Source organism: Amphiura filiformis, chromosome 10, assembly GCF_039555335.1.
Source record: "Amphiura filiformis chromosome 10, Afil_fr2py, whole genome shotgun sequence".
Taxonomy (NCBI): domain Eukaryota; kingdom Metazoa; phylum Echinodermata; class Ophiuroidea; order Amphilepidida; family Amphiuridae; genus Amphiura; species Amphiura filiformis.
The window spans coordinates 425,815-453,367 of NC_092637.1; the positions used below are offsets into that span (position 1 = coordinate 425,815).

General features: G+C 33.8%; 1 protein-coding gene across 1 annotated transcript in view; it reads left to right on the forward strand.

The window, feature by feature from the left end:
* Positions 1 to 27,553, forward strand: part of LOC140163305 (uncharacterized) — a 91,294-nt gene that overhangs the window by 10,586 nt on the left and 53,155 nt on the right. Inside the window, exons 12-27 of the mRNA XM_072186703.1 lie at positions 5,081 to 5,191; positions 5,925 to 6,149; positions 14,697 to 14,810; positions 14,991 to 15,101; positions 16,105 to 16,140; positions 16,256 to 16,369; positions 16,692 to 16,802; positions 17,315 to 17,398; positions 17,875 to 17,991; positions 18,855 to 18,965; positions 19,484 to 19,525; positions 20,433 to 20,546; positions 23,716 to 23,826; positions 25,039 to 25,107; positions 25,671 to 25,784; positions 26,902 to 27,012. Of these exons, the coding sequence (XP_072042804.1) occupies positions 5,081 to 5,191; positions 5,925 to 6,149; positions 14,697 to 14,810; positions 14,991 to 15,101; positions 16,105 to 16,140; positions 16,256 to 16,369; positions 16,692 to 16,802; positions 17,315 to 17,398; positions 17,875 to 17,991; positions 18,855 to 18,965; positions 19,484 to 19,525; positions 20,433 to 20,546; positions 23,716 to 23,826; positions 25,039 to 25,107; positions 25,671 to 25,784; positions 26,902 to 27,012 (1,695 nt within the window). The remainder of the gene's footprint in view (positions 1 to 5,080; positions 5,192 to 5,924; positions 6,150 to 14,696; positions 14,811 to 14,990; positions 15,102 to 16,104; positions 16,141 to 16,255; positions 16,370 to 16,691; positions 16,803 to 17,314; positions 17,399 to 17,874; positions 17,992 to 18,854; positions 18,966 to 19,483; positions 19,526 to 20,432; positions 20,547 to 23,715; positions 23,827 to 25,038; positions 25,108 to 25,670; positions 25,785 to 26,901; positions 27,013 to 27,553) is intronic.

The following is a 27,553-nucleotide window of genomic DNA, read 5'->3' on the forward strand; positions in this document are numbered from 1 at the left end:
CTCTTGTCTAGATTCGAAATCTAAATTATTTTGATATTGAGCAAAGAGATTCATTTGGTAGGATTGTTAGCCAAATCCAATAAATATTACTCACGGAACTGAGCTTTCGCCATCTTGGCTGATGGCTTGATCACAGATGAACTGGTCCACTGCTTTTCCCGCGAAACTTGCTATTGACGCATCCTCGTTACCCGGAAGTGATGTTGATTTAACGGCAGTGGGTCATATACATGATCTAGAAAGTATGCACCCTCGCCGCGGTTGAGTGAGTTCTTGCCCTTTTTTCTGATTTGGATGGCCTCCCTGACTCTTCTTGAGAAGGCGTTTGAGTCTCTATCCAGTAATTGGCCCCTCCCAGTCGATGACGTGGTTTTCTTGTGCTACGTGGTCGGTTATTGCGGACGGTGCTGTTCGGTGGTAGAGAGCTTTCTGCTGGCTCTAGTGAAATTTTTGGTAGCAAACTTCCCTGTGTCTTTTTGATGCTCTTTCTTCCTTACCCCAAATGGTCTACCAGTCTCACATATGTATGATTTATTACACCCTTTGCACGGAATATCATATACAACTTCGCTGGTCTGATCAATGTGTTTTTTATCTTTCGGGTGGACAAGAACCCTGTTTAGAGTGTTGGTTGGCTTTATGGCTGTTGTAAACCCATGTTTGCGGAAAACCCTTTGCAATTTTTCAGAAGTACCCTCCACATATGGTGTAACCACCATGCCTTTAATTGGAGTCTCGGTTGTCTTCTTCTGAGGTTTTGTTGTTGTTGTGTCCTTCATTTGTTGTTTCACCTTGTCCACAGCCCACTTAGGGTATTCACATACCACCAATGCCTTTCTGATTCTTTGTTCCTCGTCTTTCTTGTCGTCTTTCTCCGTAACAATCTTGTCTTTTCTGTCCATTAATGTCCGGATTACCCCTAGTTTCTGGTGCAGGGGGTGTTGAGATTTGAAGCTTAAATATTGGTCGGTGTGGGTTTTTTGCGATACACAAGCAGTTTGACCGTACCATCTTGTTTACGTATGAGTAATGTGTCCAGGAATGGTATTTGGCCCTCTTTCTCTTCTTCATACGTAAACTTAATGTTCCCAGATTGGTCAGTGGTGTTGAGGTGGTCAGTAAGTAAATTTAACTGGTATTATGAGAACATTGGAGATTTTTTCTGATGCCAAAATCTCTATTTTGATAGGACAAAAGGGGGATGAGGCTGTCAATCAGACACCATCTTTAAGATTTTTTTTGTGGACTAAAACATATATTTTAATGGTCATGTGTAACAAAATATTTCCTCAAATTAAACAGCATGATATTATGTAATATGCACTATTAATCTTTATTATACCGAGATGCAGCTAATACGAACCCTATATCTTTGTATTCAAGAATTTGTTTGTTTTCAAATCATTTCAAGATGGTTGGAAGTTATGTTTGAAAGTATACTATTCCATCACACTTCTTTGGTGAAACTAAACTACATATCAAATTTATTTATGATATCTTAACAGATGTAAATGAGTGCACAGATGGTGAACACAACTGTCATGATGATGCAACATGTACCAATACCATGGGTTCCTTCTCATGTGCATGCAATAGAGGGTATAGCGGTGATGGTACTGCGTGTATCGGTATGTAAAATTATATATTGTAACTAAAATGCTGATATTTTGTTCATAAAATTAAGCCACCAGGTTATTTGAACCAAATTAATTAAAAATATTGCCAACATTTCTCAAATAGGTAATTGTTCAGATTCGAGTTCTAAATTATTTAGTATTGACCTAAAGGTAGGTAGTAAGATTTTTTTTCTCGTGTTGTGTGTTGTATCCCACATTTAGACCTGTACCGAAATAATTAAATTCATACGTTTTGAACTAAATTACACCAGCAATTTTGATAAGTAATAACATGTTTCACAGTGACCCATAGAACAATACGTGTGGTATACGACTGAAAATATACACAAATATATGCGGCTGTCACTTTTTCATTCATAATATTTAAACGGAATATAGTTTGGGCCTAAAACTTCATTGGGATTATGAGCAAAATATGAGCTTTTTCTAATGCCCAAAAAATGGGGGATAAGGCAATCAGTCAGGCACCATATTTAAGGTGGTAAGAGTCGAGGATATAAAACACATTCTATGTACTCAACATTTTAACAGATGTAAGTGAGTGTAACAAAGTGTTTGCTCAAATTAAACAGCTTGGTATCATGTAATGTGCACTATTCATCTTTACCCTGCCGAGATGAGGAGATTCACAATCATCTAGCAGCCAATACGAACCCACATATTATTATTTACGAATTTGTTTCTTTTCAAATCATTTCAAGATGGTTGGAAGTTATGTTTTGAAACGTGTACTATTCCCTCACACTTCTGTGGTGAAGCTAAACTACATTTCATATTTATTTATGATTTTTTAACAGATATAAATGAGTGCACAGATGGCGAACACAACTGTCATGACGATGCAACATGTACCAATATCATGGGTTCCTTCTCATGTGCATGCAATAGAGGGTATAGCGGTGACGGTACTATATGTATCGGTATGTACACATACTTCGTTTATGAACATTAAATATAAACAACCAGTTTATTTCACCAATTATTTGACAGTATTGGCACCATTTCTCGAATAGATAATTGTTCTATTGTTTTGATTCGAAATCTAAATTATTTTATTTGACTTCCGGTGGTTAGGAGGATGTAGAATAAATATTTGTCACGTTAACATAATGTTGGAAGTTAGGTCTTCCTTGGTGAAACTAAACTACGTTTCAAGATTGTTTATTTATTATTTTAACAGATATTAATGAATGTACAAATGATGAACACAATTGTCATGTCGATGCTACATGTACCAATACCATGGGTTCCTTCTCATGTGCATGCAATAGTGGGTATAGCGGAGATGGTATTGCATGTATTGGTATGTAAAAATATAAATTGTAGGTAAAACACTTTCGAATATTAAATATAAGCTACCACGTTATTTGAACCAAACAGATTGAAAATTTGACACCATTTCTCGAATATTTAATTAAAATTGGAAATCTAAATTATTTTAATATTGTTTTAAAGTTAGGTGGTCAGATTTTTTCTTATTGTGTTTTGAACCTCACATTGAGTCCTGTACCAAAATTATCAAATTTCCAAGTTTTTAGGTTAATTACACAAGCCGTTTTGTAAAAACGTGTTTTACAATGATCTATAGAACAGTAGGCATATGTGTGGTATGAGGCTGTTATTGTTTCATTCATAATATCTAAACGGAATACAATTTGGACCTAAAATTTAACTGGAAGTATGAGAAACATGATGCTAAAATATCTATGATAATTAAATTGGGGGGGGGTGAGTGTTACAAAATGTTTGCTCAAACATAACAGCATGATATTATGTAATATGCACTAGTATTAACCTTTATATTGTCAACACGAGGAGATTCGCAACCTTCTGCAGCTAATACGAACCCGCATCTAGGTATTCACGAGTTTGTTTCTTTTCAAATCATTCATTCTAATAGAACGCATAACAAAAATTTATACAAAATCTGCATTCCTGTACCAAGATTATCACCGATTCAATTCCTTTGAATAATAAATGTCGGGTATTACTACCAAGGGGGTGACACTAAATTCACGGTTGTTCTATTAGCAACGCAAAACCTATGAAAAATTCCGCTGGTTTACTATCTAGAAAGTGAGGCCAGTTATCGATCCGTTATGAATAATTCATGTTCGACCCCGTGGATCATGTTAATTGATATTGGCAAATAACAACGTTGTTAGTTTTGCGAACTTTGCCTGTTCAATGAGAGTATAGCGCGCCCCCAATACATCTGGGCGCAAACCAGGCGAAAACGATCCAGTTTAATGAAATGGCGGACGGATATTCCCATCGGGCACCAGTGATATGTTTTTTCAAAGAAAGTCTACTAATTTGATATGAAATGACATTTTGCAATAGCAAAGTCAAAATTAGGACTTGCGGTCAATAATATGAAGGAAATACGTGACAGAGGCAAGGTGTGAAACACAAGTAGTATTTGAAGTTAAAATAACCTTTGATACCCGACCTGACCTTCCATAGCTTTCCATCATGGCGCCTTATTCGTTTTTATGTATTTCTATATGCTCTCAAGTAAAATAAAATACCAAACTGCACTAAGCAGACAGAATGTTACTTGGCTCCCAGCATGAATTATTGATTTTATACGGAGGTAAAGAAATACACAGTAGCCTGCAAGCCGTGCACCATACTCTAAATACTTCGGTAAATCTGAATAATGGTCACATGTAGACATATCACGTGTACGGGAAATCACGTGGCAACATTTTAAGATTTCAGACTTGTTTTACTAGTTAAATTGTCATTTGTACTATTGATTATTTATCTTTGTTAATTAATATTAATTAATATATCTTTTAAATGCTGATAAATCGTGGTTGGTTGCCCATATTATATGTTAAATTCAATGTTTTATGAATATAATTCTACCACGCAGAGGGGGTCACACAGCATAATTTCACACTACACGATTTAGCTAGATTTGGAGCTCTGCATTTCAAATTCACGTCAATTTTAAAGTTTATACACTTAATATATTTAATATAATACTTATTTTTTGTTATAACAAACTGGAACACGAAATATACTAGCTTATTACCTATACAGAGAGGGGATTTATACACATTCACTCAGCAATTTGACATGCCTGGCGCATCAAGACATTCTCTGTCTGGATAACATGACTGTCGCCCTCAATACGTCTGGGCGCAAATTTAAATAACAATACGCTATTTACATATGAATGCGGCTTCATTTAAGGATGCACAACACAACACACTGTTTACTTTCTTTGCATAACTCAACCAAAATGAAATCTTTAATGAAAAGTACAAGATTATTGGTTAGTGTTTTTATACAATCTGTACCACAATCAAAGATCGTATAACATATTAATATTACAAATATTAATAACTTAGTAGCTTTATTCATGGTTAGTGACTTGCCCCTAAGTTGTCAAATAGTAATATTCACGTTCCTATTGTTTTACTAATCTGCAGTGTATGGATGTACATCCCAGTGCATGAACGATGGCAACTGTTTAGATGTGAATGGTGTGTGCGTTTGTCGTCTTGGATTTGCTGGTGACGACTGCAGTATTGAAGATGGAGGTATGAATAGATAGATATTTTATTCCCATGCCAAAATAATACATACATAACATAACATACATTTCATGAATTATTTTTAGATTAATAAGTTACTTTTTAAGTAAGTTAAATTAAGATGTCACTAATTAGGTATGTCGGAGCCGTCCAAAAGGCCAAAGGAGGCCAGAGGTGGACAACTCCTTCCATCTAACATTACATTACACAAAATAGTGTCTAAACCCTCGTCCTACATAACAGTATATTTGTTCAGCTGCACTAAAATGCTCACATAAGGCCATATGAAATTAATGTTTTAGTTCTCGTTCAGAGGATTTTCACGAATTGATGAAGGAGAGAATTGTGGAGGTTTTTTTTTCAATTTAAAATTAGGGTTATTGGTAGTCTTTTCAACAGTGCTTGAGGAAAGGAGGAGGCCTTTTTTAATGTGATATTCTGAGGGATAAACTCCCTAGAGTACCACGAAGTCTTGGAAGTCGTCCATAATCTTTAATAAACTTATTTATATGTATATATAAAGTTTTCCTAAAGTATTCTCCAAAGTCTAAAAAAGTTTGAAAACTCTAAATAAAAATAAATACATTGACAAATCCCATAAATTGAGGAGGGGTGATACGAGAACCAAAATCACTGAATGTTCTTGTCTGTCTCTTCTTACTTTTCTTTCTTTCTCCATTTTTTTCTTTGTTGTTTTCTTCTTCCCTTATTATTTCCCAATTATTCTTCCCTTACACAGGTGTGGTAACTAGGGGGAAGATGACACCTCCTACTAATTCTGGCGTTATATTCTGGGATTGGCCAATGAAATACAACGACGACATCTCAGGGTTTGTTATCAAATTTAAGAGGATAGGATCTGAAGATTGGACAAACACGACTACAGCGGAACCAGAAGACAGAAGTGTAACAATAAAGCCACTGGTGCCTGGTGCAACATACAGTTTTACAGTGCTAATTAAAGGTTAGATATCCACATCATGCAGTTAATGTTGCCTACTTGTATGCACACAGCACAGGGGCACTCACAACAGGCAATTGACCCCTACTGGTAGCGCTGTGTTGTAGATATAGGAGATGAACTAGTTAGCGTCATATATCAAAAAGTATAAAAGCTATGCTTTTAGTACTTGCTCTATGTTTCAATTACTTATTCTTTTCAAAATATCTGAATTTTCATTCCGGTACAAGATTTAATAACGGGGACCATACATTTGTATGAGAAAGAAATCTACCATGCACTATGATCTTGATTGTAATAAATAAAAAAAACCTTTAAAAGGGTTAAGCAGCGTCAAGGGATTATCTTTGAAATTTTTGAATCTGTGACGGGTTTTTTTGGGGGGGTGACTTAATGAGGTATACAAATCATAGCAATAACGTGTTGACATGAATGTTAAGTTTGTTATGATTGGTTTAATAACGTACACTGTAAATCCAAGTGTTTCGGGTTTCTAGGGGCATCGCTAGAGGGGTATAAGGGTGTGACACCCTAATCCATAAGTTTGTCGGCAACAAATGACTGTTGTCGGCAAAAGCATTGGAATGTCGGCAAATTACAAGAGTCATATAAATATTCCAATGTGATACAAACAACAACTGCTGTTGTTATATAATATGCAATAGACCTAATTGTTAATGTAATATTAGTTAACCACAACACCCCCCCCCCCCCCACATACACAAACACACCCCTGTATAGGGAGTAGAGTCTACCTACAGGGTGTCCCAAAAAAAAAAAAGAGGCCCCTCATTGCGCCCTCTTTTTCTCCTATTTCTGAAAAGTTGATCAAATATATTTTGGTATGTAAAAAAACTGTGAGTCGTTAGCTTTAATAAACCAAAACAATTATATCAATCAGCTCACAACTTTTGAAGATATGCTCTTTTAAAGAAATGTACCCGTTTTTCACTCTGTCCACGGAGAAGGTTTCGCTACTTCAAAGATTGAAATGGAGTACACATACCATGCATGAATATCAAACATTCCTCAATGATAACTTTATAAAATAACTTTATTTATGGAATGGGCTTTACCGGTGGGTTTATGGGCAATGGATTTTGTTAATAGTGTCATTAATTTGTGGGTAAAATGGATGCCGAATAGGACTCTTTTGCTTTACTTGCAATTACTTATTTTTTCTTTGTTATTTATACCTTTTTGTTTTATTATGTTTCTTACTTTCTTACTTTGTTGTTTCTTGCTTTCTTTTTTTTATTTACAACATATGTCATTTCTCTTTTTAGGATAAAAGATAGCCCTAAAAGGCTGTTTGCTTTGTCTTTAGTTCTTCTGAAGTGAGTTTACTGTGTTGCTCTGCCCTCTACCTGGTTGCCTCCTTGGCGAATACAGGTTTCAGCCCTGGTCCTCATTGCATCAATTGCGTTGCGTACCATCCTTGTGCGCCGGATGCGAACTTTTTTTCCGTAGTTAACATTTGAATAGGAGGGAGTTTAAAAAGATCCATATACATGGTGTCTCCAAATCCAGATATGTCAAAACCCACATTCAATCGTATACACATAAAATGTCTACATACCGGATTCAATCATCCTATATATAATATGTCTTTTTATATTATAAATATAATGTGCTTTTGCTCTGTGTCTTGGTGTCATTGGTGACAAAACCTGGATTCAAGTATTCTATATATAATATGTCTTTTTATATTATAAATATAATGTGTTTTTGCCCTGTGTCTTGGTGTCATTGGTGACAAAACCTGGATTCGAGTATTCTATATATAATATGTCTTTTTATATTATAAATATAATGTGTTTTTGCCCTGTGTCTTGGTGTCATTGGTGACAAAACCTGGATTCAAGTATTCTATATATATTATGTCTTTTTATATTATAAATATAATGTGTTTTTGCTCTGTGTCTTGGTGTCATTGGTGACAAAACCTGGATTCAAGTATTCTATATATATTATGTCTTTTTATATTATAAATATAATGTGTTTTTGCCCTGTGTCTTGGTGTCATTGGTGACAAAACCTGGATTCAAGTATTCTATATATATTATGTCTTTTTATATTATAAATATATTGTACTTTTGCTCTGTGTCTGGGTGTCATTGGTGACAAAACCTGGATTCAAGTAGTCTATATATATTATGTCTTTTTATATTATAAATATAATGTGCTTTTGCTCTGTGTCTTGGTGTCATTGGTGACACAACCTGGATTCAAGTATTCTATATATAATATGTCTTTTTATATTATAAATATAATGTGTTTTTGCTCTGTGTCTTGGTGTCATTGGTGACACAACCTGGATTCAAGTATTCTATATATAATATGTCTTTTTATATTATAAATATAATGTGTTTTTGCCCTGTGTCTTGGTGTCATTGGTGACAAAACCTGGATTCAAGTATTCTATATATAATATGTCTTTTTATATTATAAATATAATGTGTTTTTGCCCTGTGTCTTGGTGTCATTGGTGACAAAACCTGGATTCGAGTATTCTATATATAATATGTCTTTTTATATTATAAATATAATGTGTTTTTGCCCTGTGTCTTGGTGTCATTGGTGACAAAACCTGGATTCGAGTATTCTATATATAATATGTCTTTTTATATTATAAATATAATGTGTTTTTGCCCTGTGTCTTGGTGTCATTGGTGACAAAACCTGGATTCAAGTATTCTATATATAATATGTCTTTTTATATTATAAATATAATGTGTTTTTGCCCTGTGTCTTGGTGTCATTGGTGACAAAACCTGGATTCAAGTATTCTATATATAATATGTCTTTTTATATTATAAATATAATGTGTTTTTGCCCTGTGTCTTGGTGTCATTGGTGACAAAACCTGGATTCAAGTATTCTATATATAATATGTCTTTTATATTATAAATATAATGTGCTTTTTGCTCTGTGTCTTGGTGTCATTGGTGACAAAACCTGGATTCAAGTATTCTATATATAATATGTCTTTTTATATTATAAATATAATGTGTTTTTGCCCTGTGTCTTGGTGTCATTGGTGACAAAACCCGGATTCAAGTATTCTCTATATAATGTGTCGTTTTATATTATGAATATAAGGTGATCTTGGCCCTCGGCGTTATATTAATAATGAGATTTTGCTCTGTGTCTTGGTGTCATTGGTGACACAACCTGGATTCAAGTATTCTATATATAATATGTCTTTTTATATTATAAATATAATGTGTTTTTGCCCTGTGTCTTGGTGTCATTGGTGACAAAACCTGGATTCAATCATCCTATACAAAATACGTCTTTTTATATTATAATATAATGTGCTGGTATTGCTTTTTGCTCTGTGTCTTGGTGTCATTGGTGACACAACCTGGATTCAAGTATTCTATATATAATATGTCTTTTTATATTATAAATATAATGTGTTTTTGCCCTGTGTCTTGGTGTCATTGGTGACAAAACCTGGATTCAAGTATTCTATATATAATATGTCTTTTTATATTATAAATATAATGTGTTTTTGCCCTGTGTCTTGGTGTCATTGGTGACAAAACCTGGATTCAAGTATTCTATATATAATATGTCTTTTTTATTATAAATATAATGTGTTTTTTGCCCTGTGTCTTCATTATGACAAAACCTGGTGTCATTGTCTTTTTGACAAAACCTGGATTCAAGTATTCTATATATATATGTCTTTTTATATTATAAATATAATGTGTTTTTGCTCTGTGTCTTGGTGTCATTGGTGACAAAACCTGGATTCAAGTATTCTATATATATTATGTCTTTTTATATTATAAATATAATGTGTTTTTGCACTGTGTTTTTGTGTCATTGGTGACAAAACCTGATTCATATTCTATATATATTATGTTTTTATATTATATATATTGCTTTTGTCTGTGTCTTGGTGTAATATTGAGACACAACCTGGATTCAATATCTATATATAATATGTCTTTTATATTATAAATATAATGACACCAAGACACAGGGCAAAAACACATTATATTTATAATATAAAAAGACATATTATATTTAGAATACTTGAATCCAGGTTTTGTCACCAATGACACCAAGACACAGAGCAAAAGCACATTATATTTATATATAAAAACATATTATATATAGAATACTTGAATCCAGGTTTTGTCACCAATGACACCAAGACACAGGGCAAAAACACATTATATTTATAATATAAAAAGACATATTATATATAGAATACTTGAATCCAGGTTTTGTCACCAATGACACCAAGACACAGGGCAAAAACACTGGATTATATTTATAATATAAAAGACATATTATATATAGAATACTGAATCCAGGTTTTGTCACCAATGACACCAAGACACAGGGCAAAAACACATTATATTTATAATATAAAAGACATATTATTATATATAGAATACTTGAATCCAGGTTTTGTCACCAATGACACCAAGACACTGGGCAAAAACACATTATATTTATAATATAAAAGACATATTATATATAGAATACTTGAATCCAGGTTTTGTCACCAATGACACCAAGACACAGGGCAAAAACACATTATATTTATAATATAAAAAGACATATTATATATAGAATACTTGAATCCAGGTTTTGTCACCAATGACACCAAGACACAGAGCAAAAGCACATTATATTTAAAATATAAAGAGACATATTATATATAGAATACTTGAATCCAGGTTTTGTCACCAATGACACCAAGACACAGGGAAAAACACATTATATTTATAATATAAAAGACATTATATATAGAATACTTGAATCCAGCTTTTGTCACCAATGACACCAAGACACAGAGCAAAAGCACATTATATTTATAATATAAAGAGACATATTATATATAGAATACTTGAATCCAGGTTTTGTCACCAATGACAACAAGACCCAGAGCAAAAACACATTATATTTATAATATAAAAAGACATATTATATATAGAATACTTGAATCCAGGTTTTGTCACCAATGACACCAAGACACAGGGCAAAAACACATTATATTTATAATATAAAAAGACATATTATATATAGAATACTTGAATCCAGGTTTTGTCACCAATGACACCAAGACACAGGGCAAAAACACATTATATTTATAATATAAAAAGACATATTATATATAGAATACTTGAATCCAGGTTGTGTCACCAATGACACCAAGACACAGAGCAAAAACACATTATATTTATAATATAAAAAGACATATTATATATAGAATACTTGAATCCAGGTTGTGTCACCAATGACACCAAGACACAGAGCAAAAGCACATTATATTTATAATATAAAAAGACATAATATATATAGACTACTTGAATCCAGGTTTTGTCACCAATGACACCCAGACACAGAGCAAAAGTACAATATATTTATAATTTAAAGACATAATATATATAGAATACTGAATCCAGGTTTTGTCACCAATGACACCAAGACACAGGGCAAAAACACATTATATTTATAATATAAAAAGACATATTATATATAGAATACTTGAATCCAGGTTTTGTCACCAATGACACCAAGACACAGGGCAAAAAACACATTATATTTATAATATAAAAAGACATATTATATATAGAATACTTGAATCCAGGTTGTGTCACCAATGACACCAAGACACAGAGCAAAAACACATTATATTTATAATATAAAAAGACATATTATATATAGAATACTTGAATCCAGGTTGTGTCACCAATGACACCAAGACACAGAGCAAAAGCACATTATATTTATAATATAAAAAGACATAATATATATAGACTACTTGAATCCAGGTTTTGTCACCAATGACACCCAGACACAGAGCAAAAGTACAATATATTTATAATATAAAAAGACATAATATATATAGAATACTTGAATCCAGGTTTTGTCACCAATGACACCAAGACACAGGGCAAAAACACATTATATTTATAATATAAAATGACATAATATATATAGAATACTTGAATCCAGGTTTTGTCACCAATGACACCAAGACACAGAGCAAAAAACACATTATATTTATAATATAAAAAGACATATTATATATAGAATACTTGAATCCAGGTTGTGTCACCAATGACACCAAGACACAGAGCAAAAAATCATTATATTTATAATATAAAAAGACATATTATGTAAAGGATGTTTGAATCCAGGTTTTGTCACCAATGACACCAAGACACAGAGCAAAAGCACATTATATTTATAATATAAAAAGACATATTATATATAGAATACTTGAATCCAGGTTTTGTCAAAATGACACCAAGACACAGGCAAAAACACATTATATTTATAATATAAAAAGACATATTATATATAGAATACTGAATCCAGGTTTTGTCACCAATGACACCAAGACACAGGGCAAAAACATATTATATTTATAATATAAAAAGACATATTATATATAGAATACTTGAATCCAGGTTGTGTCACCAATGACACCAAGACACAGAGCAAAAAGCATATTATATTTATAATATAAAAAGACATATTATATATAGAATACTTGAATCCAGGTTGTGTCACCAATGACACCAAGACACAGAGCAAAAGCACATTATATTTATAATATAAAAAGACATAATATATATAGACTACTTGAATCCAGGTTTTGTCACCAATGACACCCAGACACAGAGCAAAAGTACAATATATTTATAATATAAAAAGACATAATATATATAGAATACTTGAATCCAGGTTTTGTCACCAATGACACCAAGACACAGGGCAAAAACACATTATATTTATAATATAAAAAGACATAATATATATAGAATACTTGAATCCAGGTTTTGTCACCAATGACACCAAGACACAGGGCAAAACACATTATATTTATAATATAAAAAGACATATTATATATAGAATACTTGAATCCAGGTTTTGTCACCAATGACACCAAGACACAGGGCAAAAACACATTATATTTATAATATAAAAGACATATTATATATAGAATACTGAATCCAGGTTTTGTCACCAATGACACCAAGACACAGGGCAAAAACACATTATATTATATTTATAATATAAAAAGACATATTATATATAGAATACTTGAATCCAGGTTTTGTCACCAATGACACCAAGACACAGGGCAAAAACACATTATATTAATAATATAAAAAGACATATTATATATTATATTTATAATATAAAAAGACATATTATATATAGAATACTTGAATCCAGGTTTTAATACCATTATAATATACCATATCAGTATACAATATCAGTATAATGATGCTTAAGCACAGTCATATATAGTGAAAATATGTAAACCTTAGTATATAGGCCTACTGCTTTAACATAGATACATGTATAGAAGACTCCCTATTCAAATGTTAACTACGGAAAAAAATATTGCGCGCCGGATACTTGCGAATGCATTCAGTAATACGTTTGCGAAGATCTTGGATTTTGCCACAAAGGAAACAAATCAAGTGGTGTGAGGTCTGGTGATCGTGCAGGCCACTCCACAGCATGAGCCATCCCAACCACTCTGTTTGCTATCCGTGGACAGAGTAAAAAACGGGTACTTTTATTCAAAAGGGCATACCTTCAAAAGTTGTGAGCCGATTGAAATAATTGTTTTGGTTTATTAAAGCTAACGATTAAAGGTTTCTTTACATACCAAAATATATTTAATCAACCTTTCAGAAACAGGAGAAAAAGAGGGCACAATGAGGGGCCTCTTTTTGGGGGGGGACACCCTGTATTATTGTGAACCTTTTGGTTTGCTAGAAATCGTTAAAATAAAGCAACAGGGAGGTGTGGAAATTAGACGTGGCTTACTTTGAAAGATGGTAAAAAAATTCCATAATAGGCAACAAATAATCCCCGACGGTCTTACGCTATCACTAAAAACATATCTGATATCAGCATGTAAAGTTTAATACTCGACAAGATTGGGTGACACTGTAAAAGCAATCGCCAATCGGAAATTCTTCCAATATTTTGATGTTTGAAATTCTAAAACCTTTTTGGAACATGCCGCGAATAGGGCCAATACAATAAATTCGAGACATTTTCAATCGCAGGAAATCAGATTTGCTCGGACTTGGCTTCCATAGAAATAAAACATTTTCAAGCCCTGTATAAAAGGAAGATCAATGTTCAACAACAGAAAAAAATCAATTCGAACTCCGCAACGTATGATAGTTATGACCAGGGACAAGTGACTTGCGCGGGAAAAAATTGCCAATTGCGCGGAAAAAAGTTCCGCGCAAATCACTTGTCCCTGGTTATGACGTCTGAAAGTCTTGTTAGACACTTGTCTTAAAAGCTAAGAGGTATTTTTCTTTACAGGACCCCGCAACAAAGTTCATAACTTTCTTATATCAGATCTGCAAAATGACAATATTCCACCCCTCTGAGAAGCCGACCGTTTTTTAATTGTTTTGTCGTTGTTATTGAAGCAACCACAAGTCCGGTAAACCGCTATGTTGAGAAGCCCTTTGTTTAATTAATTTTCTTGCCCTGCTCCCAAGATGACGCTACTTGTAATAATCCGTTCTTTTCTGCTTTCAGGTCAATGTGAAGCGGGTTCTTTTGCCTGTTCACGTTATGCATCTTGCATGGAAAACAGAAGTTTGTGCGATGCATTTATTGATTGCGATGAGACAAAGAGAGATGAAATTTTTTGTGAGTTAAATGACAGTCACCACTGTTTAATTATTATTAAAATGTAAATACAACACAAAATAATAGATATCATCCAATTAACGGTCAAAAAGTGCCTGTTTTATAGTCACACTGACCACCCTTATTTCCCAGAAAAAGCGATACTTACAATGTATTCTTCTACATCTTCTCTGTACGTAGGTCCGTGCCTTAAAGATGATTACTTCCGGTGTGACAACTTACGGTGTATTAATCCTGAGCGGATATGTAATGGGGAAGATAACTGTGGCGACAACACTGATGAGATACATTGTATAATTGATATTTTGTTCTTCAATTAAATCGCACATGATGAATTTATAGAATACATGACCTCAACTTAAAGAAAGGAGGATTTCGTGATCCTACCATCCTCTTTTTATGACAGTTTTCAGTAGATATCCACAAAAAAAGCTTACTCCCAAAATTTCAGTTGATTCCGATTTTGCGTTTGCGAATTATGCATGATTACGCTCCATATGCCACTGTTGTAATTTCGTTCTGGTATACCAGAACAAAATTCAAATTTGGCGATATTTTTTCTAAGCGAATTAATCTGCAAGGAATAATGTGGTACATAAACAATATGTAGTCACAGGTATAAAAAGTCTAATTTTTTGTTAAAAGTGGGGGGATGAGGATGTGGATCACGAAATACCCTTTTAATATCTTTAAAATTAACTGTAGACAAATAAAGATGCAATAAATTAAATAAAAATTTAAATAAATTGAAGAAAGACAAATTTGTGAATATTCTCAGTCATCCAGGTAGATGAACATAATAAAATGAATATTAAATCTGTTCATCTGGACTTACTATTTTTGATAGCGACAGTATCGCGTCTCATCCAAGACGCATCATCAGGCTGACTGACCAGGTTGTTGACTATTGACCTGTGACGTACTTGATGGTATGACGTCACAGGCAATACATGTCCGGCGGGAGGAACCTTCGTTCAACAGAGGAGGGGGACTTCGCCACAACCTGTCAAGGACCTACGACGCAGCAATCCGGAAGCTACCCCGGCGACTCCCCTGTGACGTCATACCATCAAGTACGTCACAGGTCAATAGTCAACAACCTGGTCAGTCAGCCTGATGATGCGTCTTGGATGGGACGCGATACTGTCGCTATCAAAAATAGTAAGTCCAGATGAACATATTTAATATTCATTTTATTATGAAGAAAGACAATTTACGAATAACAAGGACATGTGCTCTTTGTAAATTGTAAACGTTGTTAAATATAGCTAATTTCCCGTTTCTTTGAATATAGGTCCTACAACACCAGTGGCTACTACGATAGATCCAGGTAGGTCGCATTTTATTCCTTGTGATTTATTTTGTTCTATTGTCACCACACTGTACACATTATCTCAAATGCCATGATTTACAAAACGGCACATTACTTTTGTGTTTTTCTTCAGATCCATGCAATCAAGATGAATTTGCTTGTTCAGATGAGGGGCCATGCATTGAGGACAGATATGTTTGTGACGAATTCCAAGATTGTGAAGAAACAAACAAAGATGAATTGGGCTGTGAGTCTATTATCTATTTTACAAATCAGACAATAACTAATAATAAAATGTATCAGACATTTTACATTTTCAGTCAGTTTTCCAAAATATAACGTTACATAACTGGAGAACTTTGTCTAAAATGGTAAAAACATGATTACATCATTGGGGAAATTTACGACAGCACAAAACAAAAGGTCGTAAAAATATATGAAAATGGGGTAATGCCAAGCTTGTTACGATTTGCGATTACCACTAATTATAACACGTCAGACAAACCTCCATGCATCATTGATGATCTACAAGTATCATTGTTGAACTACTTTAAAATTATCTGTTATAGGTCCATGTGTACGAGAAGATGATTTTCGATGTGCTAATTCACGATGTATTTCCTCTGACCTGAGATGTAATGGGGAAGACGAATGTGACGATAACTCAGATGAAATCAATTGTAAGATCAATTTTACTCATTTTGCTTTTATTATTTGTCAATTTACGTATAATTATGTATAGTGCATAATACAATTTTAACAGCTGGTGATGATGCCTGCGTTGGCGAAATGAGAGTACTCAGATATCCGGGCTTGTTTCCCTTTCTTATTTTGAGATGTACGAAAAGGAGCGTACAAAAGGCACCGGACATACAAACCATATACATTTGTATTGTAAACGCGTACACGGTGTTGCCGCCAAGTTTACACCTTTTGTGACGTCAGCCCAGCAGTGAGAATACGTTTTGACAGCATTATCAGCGCGAGCTTAACTATTGGGACAGCTACACTGGATTTCAAACAGAATCTATTTCGTATGGTACACTATAACGTCTGTCATGTCTCTCATGTGCTACACCAAGTATCAATTCTCTATCAAAGGAAAGTAAAATTTGCTTCACATTGCATAATTACATTTAGATAATTTTTCAGTCTAATACTTAATTACTTATACCAAATATATATCATTTAGGCTCGACAACACCATATGCTGCAACGGAACCATACATGTCATCGGATGCCACTACCACACAATTCTCAATGACAACACCTCAAGGTAGGTTGTTACTTTGAACCCATGAATGTCTTTCTTCCTGCTGCAGCGCACAAGTTATCCCATCAGCTGGGCGAAGCTCCCGATAATCATGATAATAATACGATCGGCGAGATTGATACACGCATTGTTGGCGCTGAAGGTAATAGCAAGTTTCTTCGTTTTACCTCATTTGTTTGGCTCGAAATTAAAAAGGGACAATGTGATCAGTAACTATCAGTAAAAACTAACATTTAAATAGGGATCTATTTTTATGCAGATCACACATTATTGCTTTAGTTTAAAACCTCTATTTTAGAGATCTTGGTATTTTGGTATTCATTGCCAGTGTTTGTAAAAAAAACCTCAGGAAAAAGTCAAGTTGCGAAGTTAATCTGCCCATTTAGCTTCATGCATGGGTTACGTTATCACAGTTATGATTTGTTGCTTCCATTGTAAACATGGTAAATAGGGATGCCATGTTTCCTGCTTCGTTTCAGACATATGTATTACTGGATATTTCGCCTGTTCAGCCGAGGGACCATGTATTGATGACATACTGCGTTGCGATTCATTGCCAGATTGCAAAGAAACAAATAAGGATGAAGTGGAGGATTGTAAGTCACGGTGCAATTAGAGAATAAACGATAGGAATTTTTTTTCTAAAATGAACGAAACTTGTTGACAACTTCACATCTTTTGTTGGACGTACTGCTAGCGCGTGCGAGTGTTCCGCACTGCGTCTACGCATACAACGCGATACATACTCGCACATCTATGAGCGTGTTACGCGTTATCAACATTCATGATGACGCTGGGTCGTCTACAGCCTGATAGACGACACCCAAAATCATGCTATTGTCCAATCAGATTATGTGTCTACGTAATAGACAACTCCTACTGATTAAGAATTGCCAATAAGGCCAAAACAACCCAAGTTTGTTTCCTGTAGCGCGCGCACATTACGTTTTTGACGGCTTATTTTGCGCATTAGATTGGGTGGGTTTTTTTTCAATTGTAAAGAAAAATAACCCAAAACCGGAAAAAATCGCGGAATAATAATATAAACCAGTACTGGCATTACCAAATCACACAACAAACGAGCTTAGTGAAAACCTACTGGAGAAAACATTTCACATTTTGTTAAATACCTTTTTTTTTTTTGATCTGCATGTTGAAAGGGGGTCATAAATATTCTTGAATATAAAGATATATGATTTTGTGTGTGTGCCGGACAGACCCACTGTACATTCGCATTCCAATTTGCAGCAAAAAAGTTTTTTGTTCATTTGAAGACATGGATTATAAAAAAATAATAATAAAAAACCGCATTTCGCATTTCACTTTTTTGACCTGCTACAGGAAACAAACATTTTTTTGGCTTACCAAATTAACATGGATTTTTAAAGAAAGTTTACAGTATTTAAAAGGGGGAAATATTGTAAGTTGTAAACATATCGATTTATTTATATCCATACAGGTCCATGTAAAAACGAAAGTTACTTCCGGTGTTCTAACGCACGATGTATTGCTCCTAACCTATTGTGTAACTGGGAAGATGATTGTGGCGACAACTCAGATGAGGCAAATTGTAAGATGGTAATCTTTCTTTTCTTTATAACGGTATAAGGAACGAGGGAGACAGACAAAGAATATATAATAGAAGGAGAAGGTGCAAATTTAAAGAGTAAAACATGCGCACTTGTTGTATACTCGTATGTGATTAGATTATTTGGCATGATTTTCTAATGTTTGTCGCGACAATGTTTGTGGCCGGGGAAATAACTTTGGTATCTTTCCAATGCCTTAAACCATGTTGAGCAATTTCTTAATAAAGTTTTTCCTTTATTATTTTACATGCAAAATATAAGAGCTATGTAATGAGTTAAAGTTAAAAAAAAATATTTATGTTTAGCAACCTGTGTTGGAGTGGTCACGACTATTTTGAATATCAAAAACTAAATAAGAGGTTTTGAAAATCTCCGCAATGACCCGATGACGACACGGGAGCGTACGGTAGGAATTCGAATAATGCTGAAAAATTATTTTGTGCACACTTTCCTTAGGATAATGTTAAAAAGTAGTATCACTATTTTATTTTCAATGTAGGCCCGACCACACCAAGGGTTACGATAGAACCAACCACTACAGGTACGTTGCGATAATTATTTGTTTCATTTTTGTCCTGCTGCAAATGTCTAATTTCAATGATGCATATCATACAGGGTGAGTAAAAAAGTGCAATAGAGCAAAGAATCGATATTTATGTAAGAACCAAGTTGAACTTTCCCATTATTGAAAATTTCTATAAATGCCACACTCAAAAGTCACCTTCTGTGAAAGTTAATCTCAACTACCTTTTAATTTTTATGAGTCCTTTTTTTGCGATACCCAATTTCATTATTTGTCCATGTATTTTGAATGAGAGCACACAATGCACGATAAAGGCACCCGCTTTGAAACTTTAACTTGAATAACTTTCTAACATTACTTTAAGTCCTCCATACCTCACTCGGCTCCAACTCCATTTTTTTAAATCCAAATATGTCCAACTTACTGGATATTTTGTAATTCACTCCACTTCAATTTGCGCGCATTTCATTTCGACATTTGAAAAGAACACCTACAAATTGGTATGTTTTTGATAGAGAATAAACATCTTTAAAGTAGAGGTAAAATGAAAATAACAACAAGTAATATTTCTTCTCATTAAACAAGACCAAGGGCAATAACACGTTGGGTGCTCCATTTTATTTTAATGCCAATCAGGTTAAGAAAATGGCAGTGGTTCCAAATCTACCTTACACAGAGTCGGCTGACATTCAAATTTTAGATGTCTCTTGGACAAACATTAAAATTGGGTATCGCTGTGATATGTGTCATAAAAACAAAACGGTAAAAGCTGATTCCTTGATTTTAGGTCACTAATGGATTATCATTTATAAAATGTTTTATAACCTAAAAGGTCCAACTCGGTTCTTAAATAAAAATAGGTGTTTTTTTCTCTATTGCACTTTTTTTTACTCACCCTGTAATTGTACCCGTATCGTCTATGCAGGTGTTTGTGATGACGGATACTTTGTCTGTTCATATAATGAATCATGCATAGCAGATATATATGTGTGTGATGCTATTACAGATTGCATGGAGTCATTTCGAGATGAAATTAATTGTAAGTTAGATATTTTGTTATTTAAGTTATACTTTGATCAGCTCGTAATCGGCGGGAATTGTTAGGCTTATAGCATTACGTCGAAAAGTAGACCCACGTCAAGAGTGATGTATGTTGACCTGTCTGGTCTATAATGTGCGTGTTAAATAAAGTAGACAAAATATATAACTCCAATTAATAACAAGCATAATAAGTGATGCTTCTGGCGAGATGTCATAAGGAATTTCTCAAAATAAAATGTATTGATATTAATCCGCGATGTTATAAGGCCCGCCGATTACGAGCTGATCAAACTATAGTAAATATCCAGCAATAATTGGAATAAACGAACTGGGCCTACTTTTCACGAAATACAGTAGTATCTCATTGATCTGATTCTGATTACTATAATATGAGTTGTTTGTAAAACATTCATCAGGATTGTAATGTCAAATAAACATGATAAAGTTCAACATTTTTTTACAAATCCAACATTCTCAGTTTAGACAGTTTCGTCATCCAGGTAGGGTGATAAACTGAGATTACTGAAGAAGCCAACCGATGTGGGTGACGAAACTATCTAAAAGTGAGAATTTTGGATCTGTTAACATAATTTGAACATAATACGCATTTGTTCATTTTAAAATATGAACACTTGCATATTTGGGTGATTTATATGTATGGTCGTGCATATTCTTTTGTATACCCTTTTATCTGAGTAAATCATGCATCATGAATCAATCAATCAATCAATCAGATTTATTTTATTTCCATCAAAAATTACAACAAAATACAATAATTATAAAAAGTACAACACGATGGAGGAGGTACAACGATAAGCGAAGCCTGTAAATGCTGCACCCCCCGTATAATTAAATTACACAAATTAAAACAGAACAAAAACAAAACGAGGATCTGTAGCCAAACAATTTAAAGACAAATATAATGAATCAATCAATTTAAATATAATATTGTACTATAATCATGAGTATTTAACATTTACATATAGCAAATTACAAACGCTGATATAAAGCATAAAAGCAATGATAAACAACTTTGAGATGACATATTAAGTGGAGGCAATGATTTAACAGAATGATTAACAGAAATATTACACTATAATAATGAAGCAAAACATACTTGGATCTACTTGTCATTCAGGAAGGCATGTACTCCTCTCTTAAAGAGAGAAATGTTGGTAGCCTGTCTAATCTCATAAGGTATTTGATTCCAAATTTTGGACCATTTGAGACAACAGTACTTGTTTTGTGCAGTTGGTAATTATGCTTATTTCTAGTATTATAACTGTGAATATCCTTAAGACTCTTAAACATAGCATCAAATGATTTTGGTAACATACCTTGGGTATACTTATACATAAAAATAGACAACTCTTTCTTGTACATATCAAATATATCAAGAACATTGTATTTATCAAAAAGTGGTCTTGAATGGCTTAAATACGGACTATGAGATATTATTCTTAAAGCTCTTTTTGTAGCTTAAATAATTTGTTCAGATATGCCTTGTTTGCATTTCCCCAAAGTAAAATACCGTAATTAAAATAGGGTACAACTAGTGAACAGTAAAGGTTGTACAAAGTTTGTTCGGGTAAATAATGCTTCACCTTGTTCAAAACGCCAATATTTCGAGAAGACACATTACAAATATTAACAATCTGTTTCTTCCAAGAAAGATTTTCATCAATAGTTAGACCCAGGAATTTGGCTTCTTTAACACGCGTCAGTTTACAACCATCTAAAGATATTACAATATTATTGTCATTGATTTTGAGACTTCTGAATTGTATGACACATATTGTTTTCTCTCAGAAAGATAATTTGAAAACCATTGAGATGTTACTCCTCTAAAACCATAGTGTTCCAGTTTGCTTATCAAAATATCATGATTTATGGTGTCAAATGCTTTTGACAGGTCCATAAAAATACCAGCTGTGTGTTTCTTTTCACTACTTGCATTTTCAATGTCACATACAAAATCCAAAACTGCCATATATGTGGAATGGTTGCTTCTAAAGCCATACTGCTTATTATACAAAACATTGAACTTATTTAAAAAATCAATACATCTATTATACACAATCCGTTCAAGCAATTTAGAAAAACATGGTAACACTGAAACTGGTCTGTAGTTACCAAACATTTCAGGGTTGTCTTTTTTGTATATTGGAACTACCTTTGCCATTTTTAAATCATCTGGCACAACACCTGTGTTTAAAGAGATATTTAAAATCCTTTGCAGTGGATATGCAATTTCATTCGCAACTCTTTTAACAATATCAGATCCTATACCATCGTGACCTGGACTTTTCTACTACCCAAAGTTGCAATAATTTTCAGAATTTCTTCTTCAGTGGTTGGTTTAAAGAAACATGTAGAACTATTTGGATTTTTTAGATAATCACAAAAATCTTTACCAGTATGGCTTATACTTTGTGCTAGTTTGGGTCCAATATTTGAAAAATACTCATTGAACTTATCAGCAATTATCTTAGGATGTGTTATTGTTTCCCCATTACTTACAAATTTTTGAGACATGTTACGCCTTTTACTTCTCAGTATATTGTTGAGAATCTTCCAAGTATTTCTCATACTGTACCTTTCTCTTTCAAGCAATGAAGAAAAATAATGACGTTTTGCCAGTCGGAGTAAAGATGTTAGCTTACTACGATATGATTTATATTTAGAAATGTTTTCCTCTGTTGTTTTTTTGATTGATTTCTTGTACAATATATTCTTTCTACGAATCGATTTTACCAAACCTTTAGTTATCCAAGGACATCTAGGGTCATGTTTCTTGGCCCTCTTGTTGGGTTTACATTTTGGAATACACTCATCATAAAGTAGCATAAATTTTTCAACGAACTTATTATATGACATATTTACATCATCAGATGAACAAATAAAATCCCAGTCTACGTTTTTCAGCTCATTTTGAAATTTTTGTACATTTTGCTCAGTTTTACACCGTGTGTTAAAATTACAGGTACCTTGAAGATTATCAATCTTTCTGTACAAATTTAAATTCATGCATTGTTGGAAGATGCAATTGAAAAGTAAGCACATACATTTAAGAATAACACTTGTACAATTCATCATTTTGATCATCATATGGATCGTATATTCATCTCGATATAACTCACAACGTAAATGTGTTTACTGAACTACAGGTGCATGTCCAAAAGAAGGCGATCTCCGGTGTCCTAACGCACGATGTATTGCTCCTGAACTGTTTTGTAATGGGATAGATGAATGTGGCGACAACTCAGATGAGGCAAATTGTAAGCTGACTTTGTATGCCTATATATTGCTTTGACATATGGAAATGGGAACATGATATTTTTTTAAGTTAATAATAATACTGCAAAAAGAATTTAACCGCGATCATTTTTGTTTAATACCTGGAACGTTTTCGTTAGGTCGGATTGCATTTTCAGCAGAAAGAGAGCTATGATAATATCATGTCTACAACCGAAACAATCCTTTCCGAGGGTGATGCAATGTAATTGATATAATAATGTCATAGAATGATGTTATGCATTTATGACGCCGTTATGTTATGGAGTTTTACTCCCTCTTCTCAGTGGATCATTCCCATTAGCATCTTAATTAAATCTATTAAATCCAAAATGCTCCAGAAGCCACAAAAGACAAGACAAACCCCTTACAACAGTACGCGGCTGCACGTGAAAGTACCTGTGCTGAGTGTGATGCAAGTTACATTGATGAACCTACCGGGAATCTATAGAAACGGCTAAAAGTTATTTGCTAGTGATTCCAAATCAGCTGTCAAGGAGCATTTTGTAAGATCAAAAGGCATCCGAAAAACGAAAGAGCAAATGTCAGAAACCGAGACAGAATCGTAACAAAAGACCTAGACCGTATTTCGGAAAACGTATTAATGTTCATGGGGCGGTTCAACTTCACAACATCCATATATGACGTCATTCTGTCGATCACATGAGAACATCATCAGAAAGGGCACTATCTCGATTGAACATTTTTGGTAAATCCCATAAGGCTTTGCGAGTACACCTGAGATGTCGTCATTTGACGTCTCGCTTATGGGATTTACTGAAAAGGTCAATTGTCATAATAGTTACAATGATGTGAGACAAAGATTCGGAATTAATTACCTCACATTTAGCTCTTTATTTCTAGTAAGCATCCAAAAGGTCACGTTTTGAAGCAAAATATTAGCAAAAGGCTTATATATGTCTAAATTTGATTATTATGTAGCTTTCGAACAAATATTATATGGCCCCAAAATATTCCACAATATTATTAAACGTTATACATTTTTGTCATCAGATATTAGTTTCCACTAGTTGTGATATTTATCTCCATTTGTTTGAACATGGAATATTCAGTAGGCATATAAGTGAAAACTAATATCCGATGACAAAATGCATAACTTTTAATAAATATTATTAAATTGTTGGGGGGTATTATAACACAAATGTCACACATTGCACATTATTTTTAAAATTTAGGTGAAACAACTCAAATGGTTTCGACAGCGCTACCAAGTACAACAGATGTGTTCATGACAACAGATCCAGGTAATTTCGAGCTTGAATCTAAATACACTTAAAAGTGGTCATCAATAAAAACACGTAAAAAGAGGTATTAAAAGGAGGTGCAGTATTAGATTTAAAACAAAAGACCATTAAGAACGTCCCACTTTCCCAGTTGGTGAGCACATCACTAAGGAGCACCATAGCAACGACTGGGATGGCGTACGCATTCTCGACCGTGAAGAAGACTGGTTCAGGAGAGGGGTCAGAGAAGCGATCCACATAAGGAGAACTGGCATCGATAACAGAGACCGGGCGCCCGGGCGGGCGCCATGATCTTCCAGTTGCTTACAACAAGATGTTGTCACTTGACCAAAACCACGTAGTCAAGTGCCAAGTCAAGTGGAATGAGCCTTGTGCCGGTTGTTTTAAATCTACTCTGGATATACCAAGACTGTCAAAAAAACATACACTTAAAAAGAGGTTTCAGTGATTTCTCAATATCTGTGTACAATTATAGACCCTAAATATCTATGGTTCAATTGTGTTTAAAGTGTTCATAGTTTATAGGTGTTTTATATGGTTGATTTCATTTTCTTTCTTTTTAGATTCTTGCAGCGATGGTTACTTTGCATGCTCACCCGGTGGACAATGCATTGAAAACATATTTGTCTGTGACGAGTTTATAGATTGCAACGTAACAAATGAAGATGAATTAAATTGTGAGTCATACACATCCCAAAAACTAATCAACCCCGGGATTACGAGACAATGACTAAAATCTATTGGGGTTTTAAGCACCTGTTTCCCAAGCAATTATAACAAGTCATAAATCAATTTTTAAACCTTGTTTTATGGAGATTGCCTCTATATATGTAATAATTTAAAACTCAAACTTTCGACTTTACAAGGGGTTCGTAGTCCAATAACAATAACAACAATAATAATAATAATAATAATAATAATAATAATAATAATAATAATAATAATAATAATAATAATAATCAGAATAATCAGAATAATCAGAATAATAATCAGAATTACATAGCGCCAAGACAAATGCATCATGGCGCTTTAAAGAACAATATTAAACATTGACCTTGAAAAGTATGCAGCAGAATCTACTAAACTTACGTTAGAAGCGAAATTTATTTCTGCGCATTTTGACACCTCATTTGATACGATATATCCCAGAAAACAATAAAACACCGGTCAATTTAATGTAGTGAGGTCTAGATTTGAGTTAGCACTTACCACAATACAAAAACACAATTACACGGACTTTCCTTCCATTATACTGAATACAAATCAATAGAATACTGCAACTTTCAAATATTGGGTTACATTGATTTAAATGTACGCTGTGACTTCAATATGTAGTCAATTGCTACGGTGTCAAAATGTACAAAAATAAATTATGCTTGCAACGCATTTTATAGATTTGTAATACAATAGCCCGTGTTTGAATAATGACCATTGTTTAAAGGGGTGAACTTTTTTTTGAGATGTTTATTTAGAGAATAAAGGTATTGTTTTTAGCCCCTGGAGTGCATCTATCGTCTCATATAACACGGGCGACATCATTATTCGCCTCGTTGTTTTACGCCAAAAATAATGATGTCGCCCGTGTTATATGAGATGATAGATGCTTAAAATCGATCAGTCTCGTTGTTGCTGTGCGCCTCCGATTGGTCCAAATAGCGAGTACGCGTATCGCGTTGACGCACACGCGCTGATCCGTGTGATATCGTGTCATATCACACGGGTAAAGCTGGGTAAGAACCAATAAGATTGCAGGAACGTTCTCAAGTGTTTAAAATGTTATTCAAATCCATATAGGTCAATGTAAAAACGACAGTTACTTCCGGTGTGATAACCTCCGATGTATTGCTCCTGATCTGATATGCAACGAGGTAGACGATTGTGGAGATATCTCAGATGAGAGAAATTGTAAGATGATTGTAAACCCCATTTCTTCCTGATTATAATTATACTTATTTATTATGAAACAGACATGCTTATTTTCAAATAGCATCGGTGTCGTTATCACTGTATACAGAGAAAGAGTGTGGCCGATAACAGTAAACAAACAAACAAACAACAACAACAACAACAACAACAACAAAAATCCAATAGTATTATTATGACGCTAAAATTGGGGAATTAGCCAAAGGAAAAGGTTGAGCGAGGTGCCCGATTTGGAGTCCCAAAGGATTAGGGATAATGAACGGGAATGGAAATGACTAACACGAAATGAACCAAATGAAACAGAAATAATTTTAAGAGATTTATTGTGAATTTGCATCATCAGACAAACTGATCAAAATAACATAATGTTTGTATTGATAAATCTTACCAGAATCACATTGTTTCATTGTTTGAGAGCCAACCAGAAGTGAATCATATATCAAAGCACGGAGAATTATAGCTCGCTCAACGGCGTTCAATTGATGCGCGGGTCAATACACCGTTCACTTGATGAACTGTTATA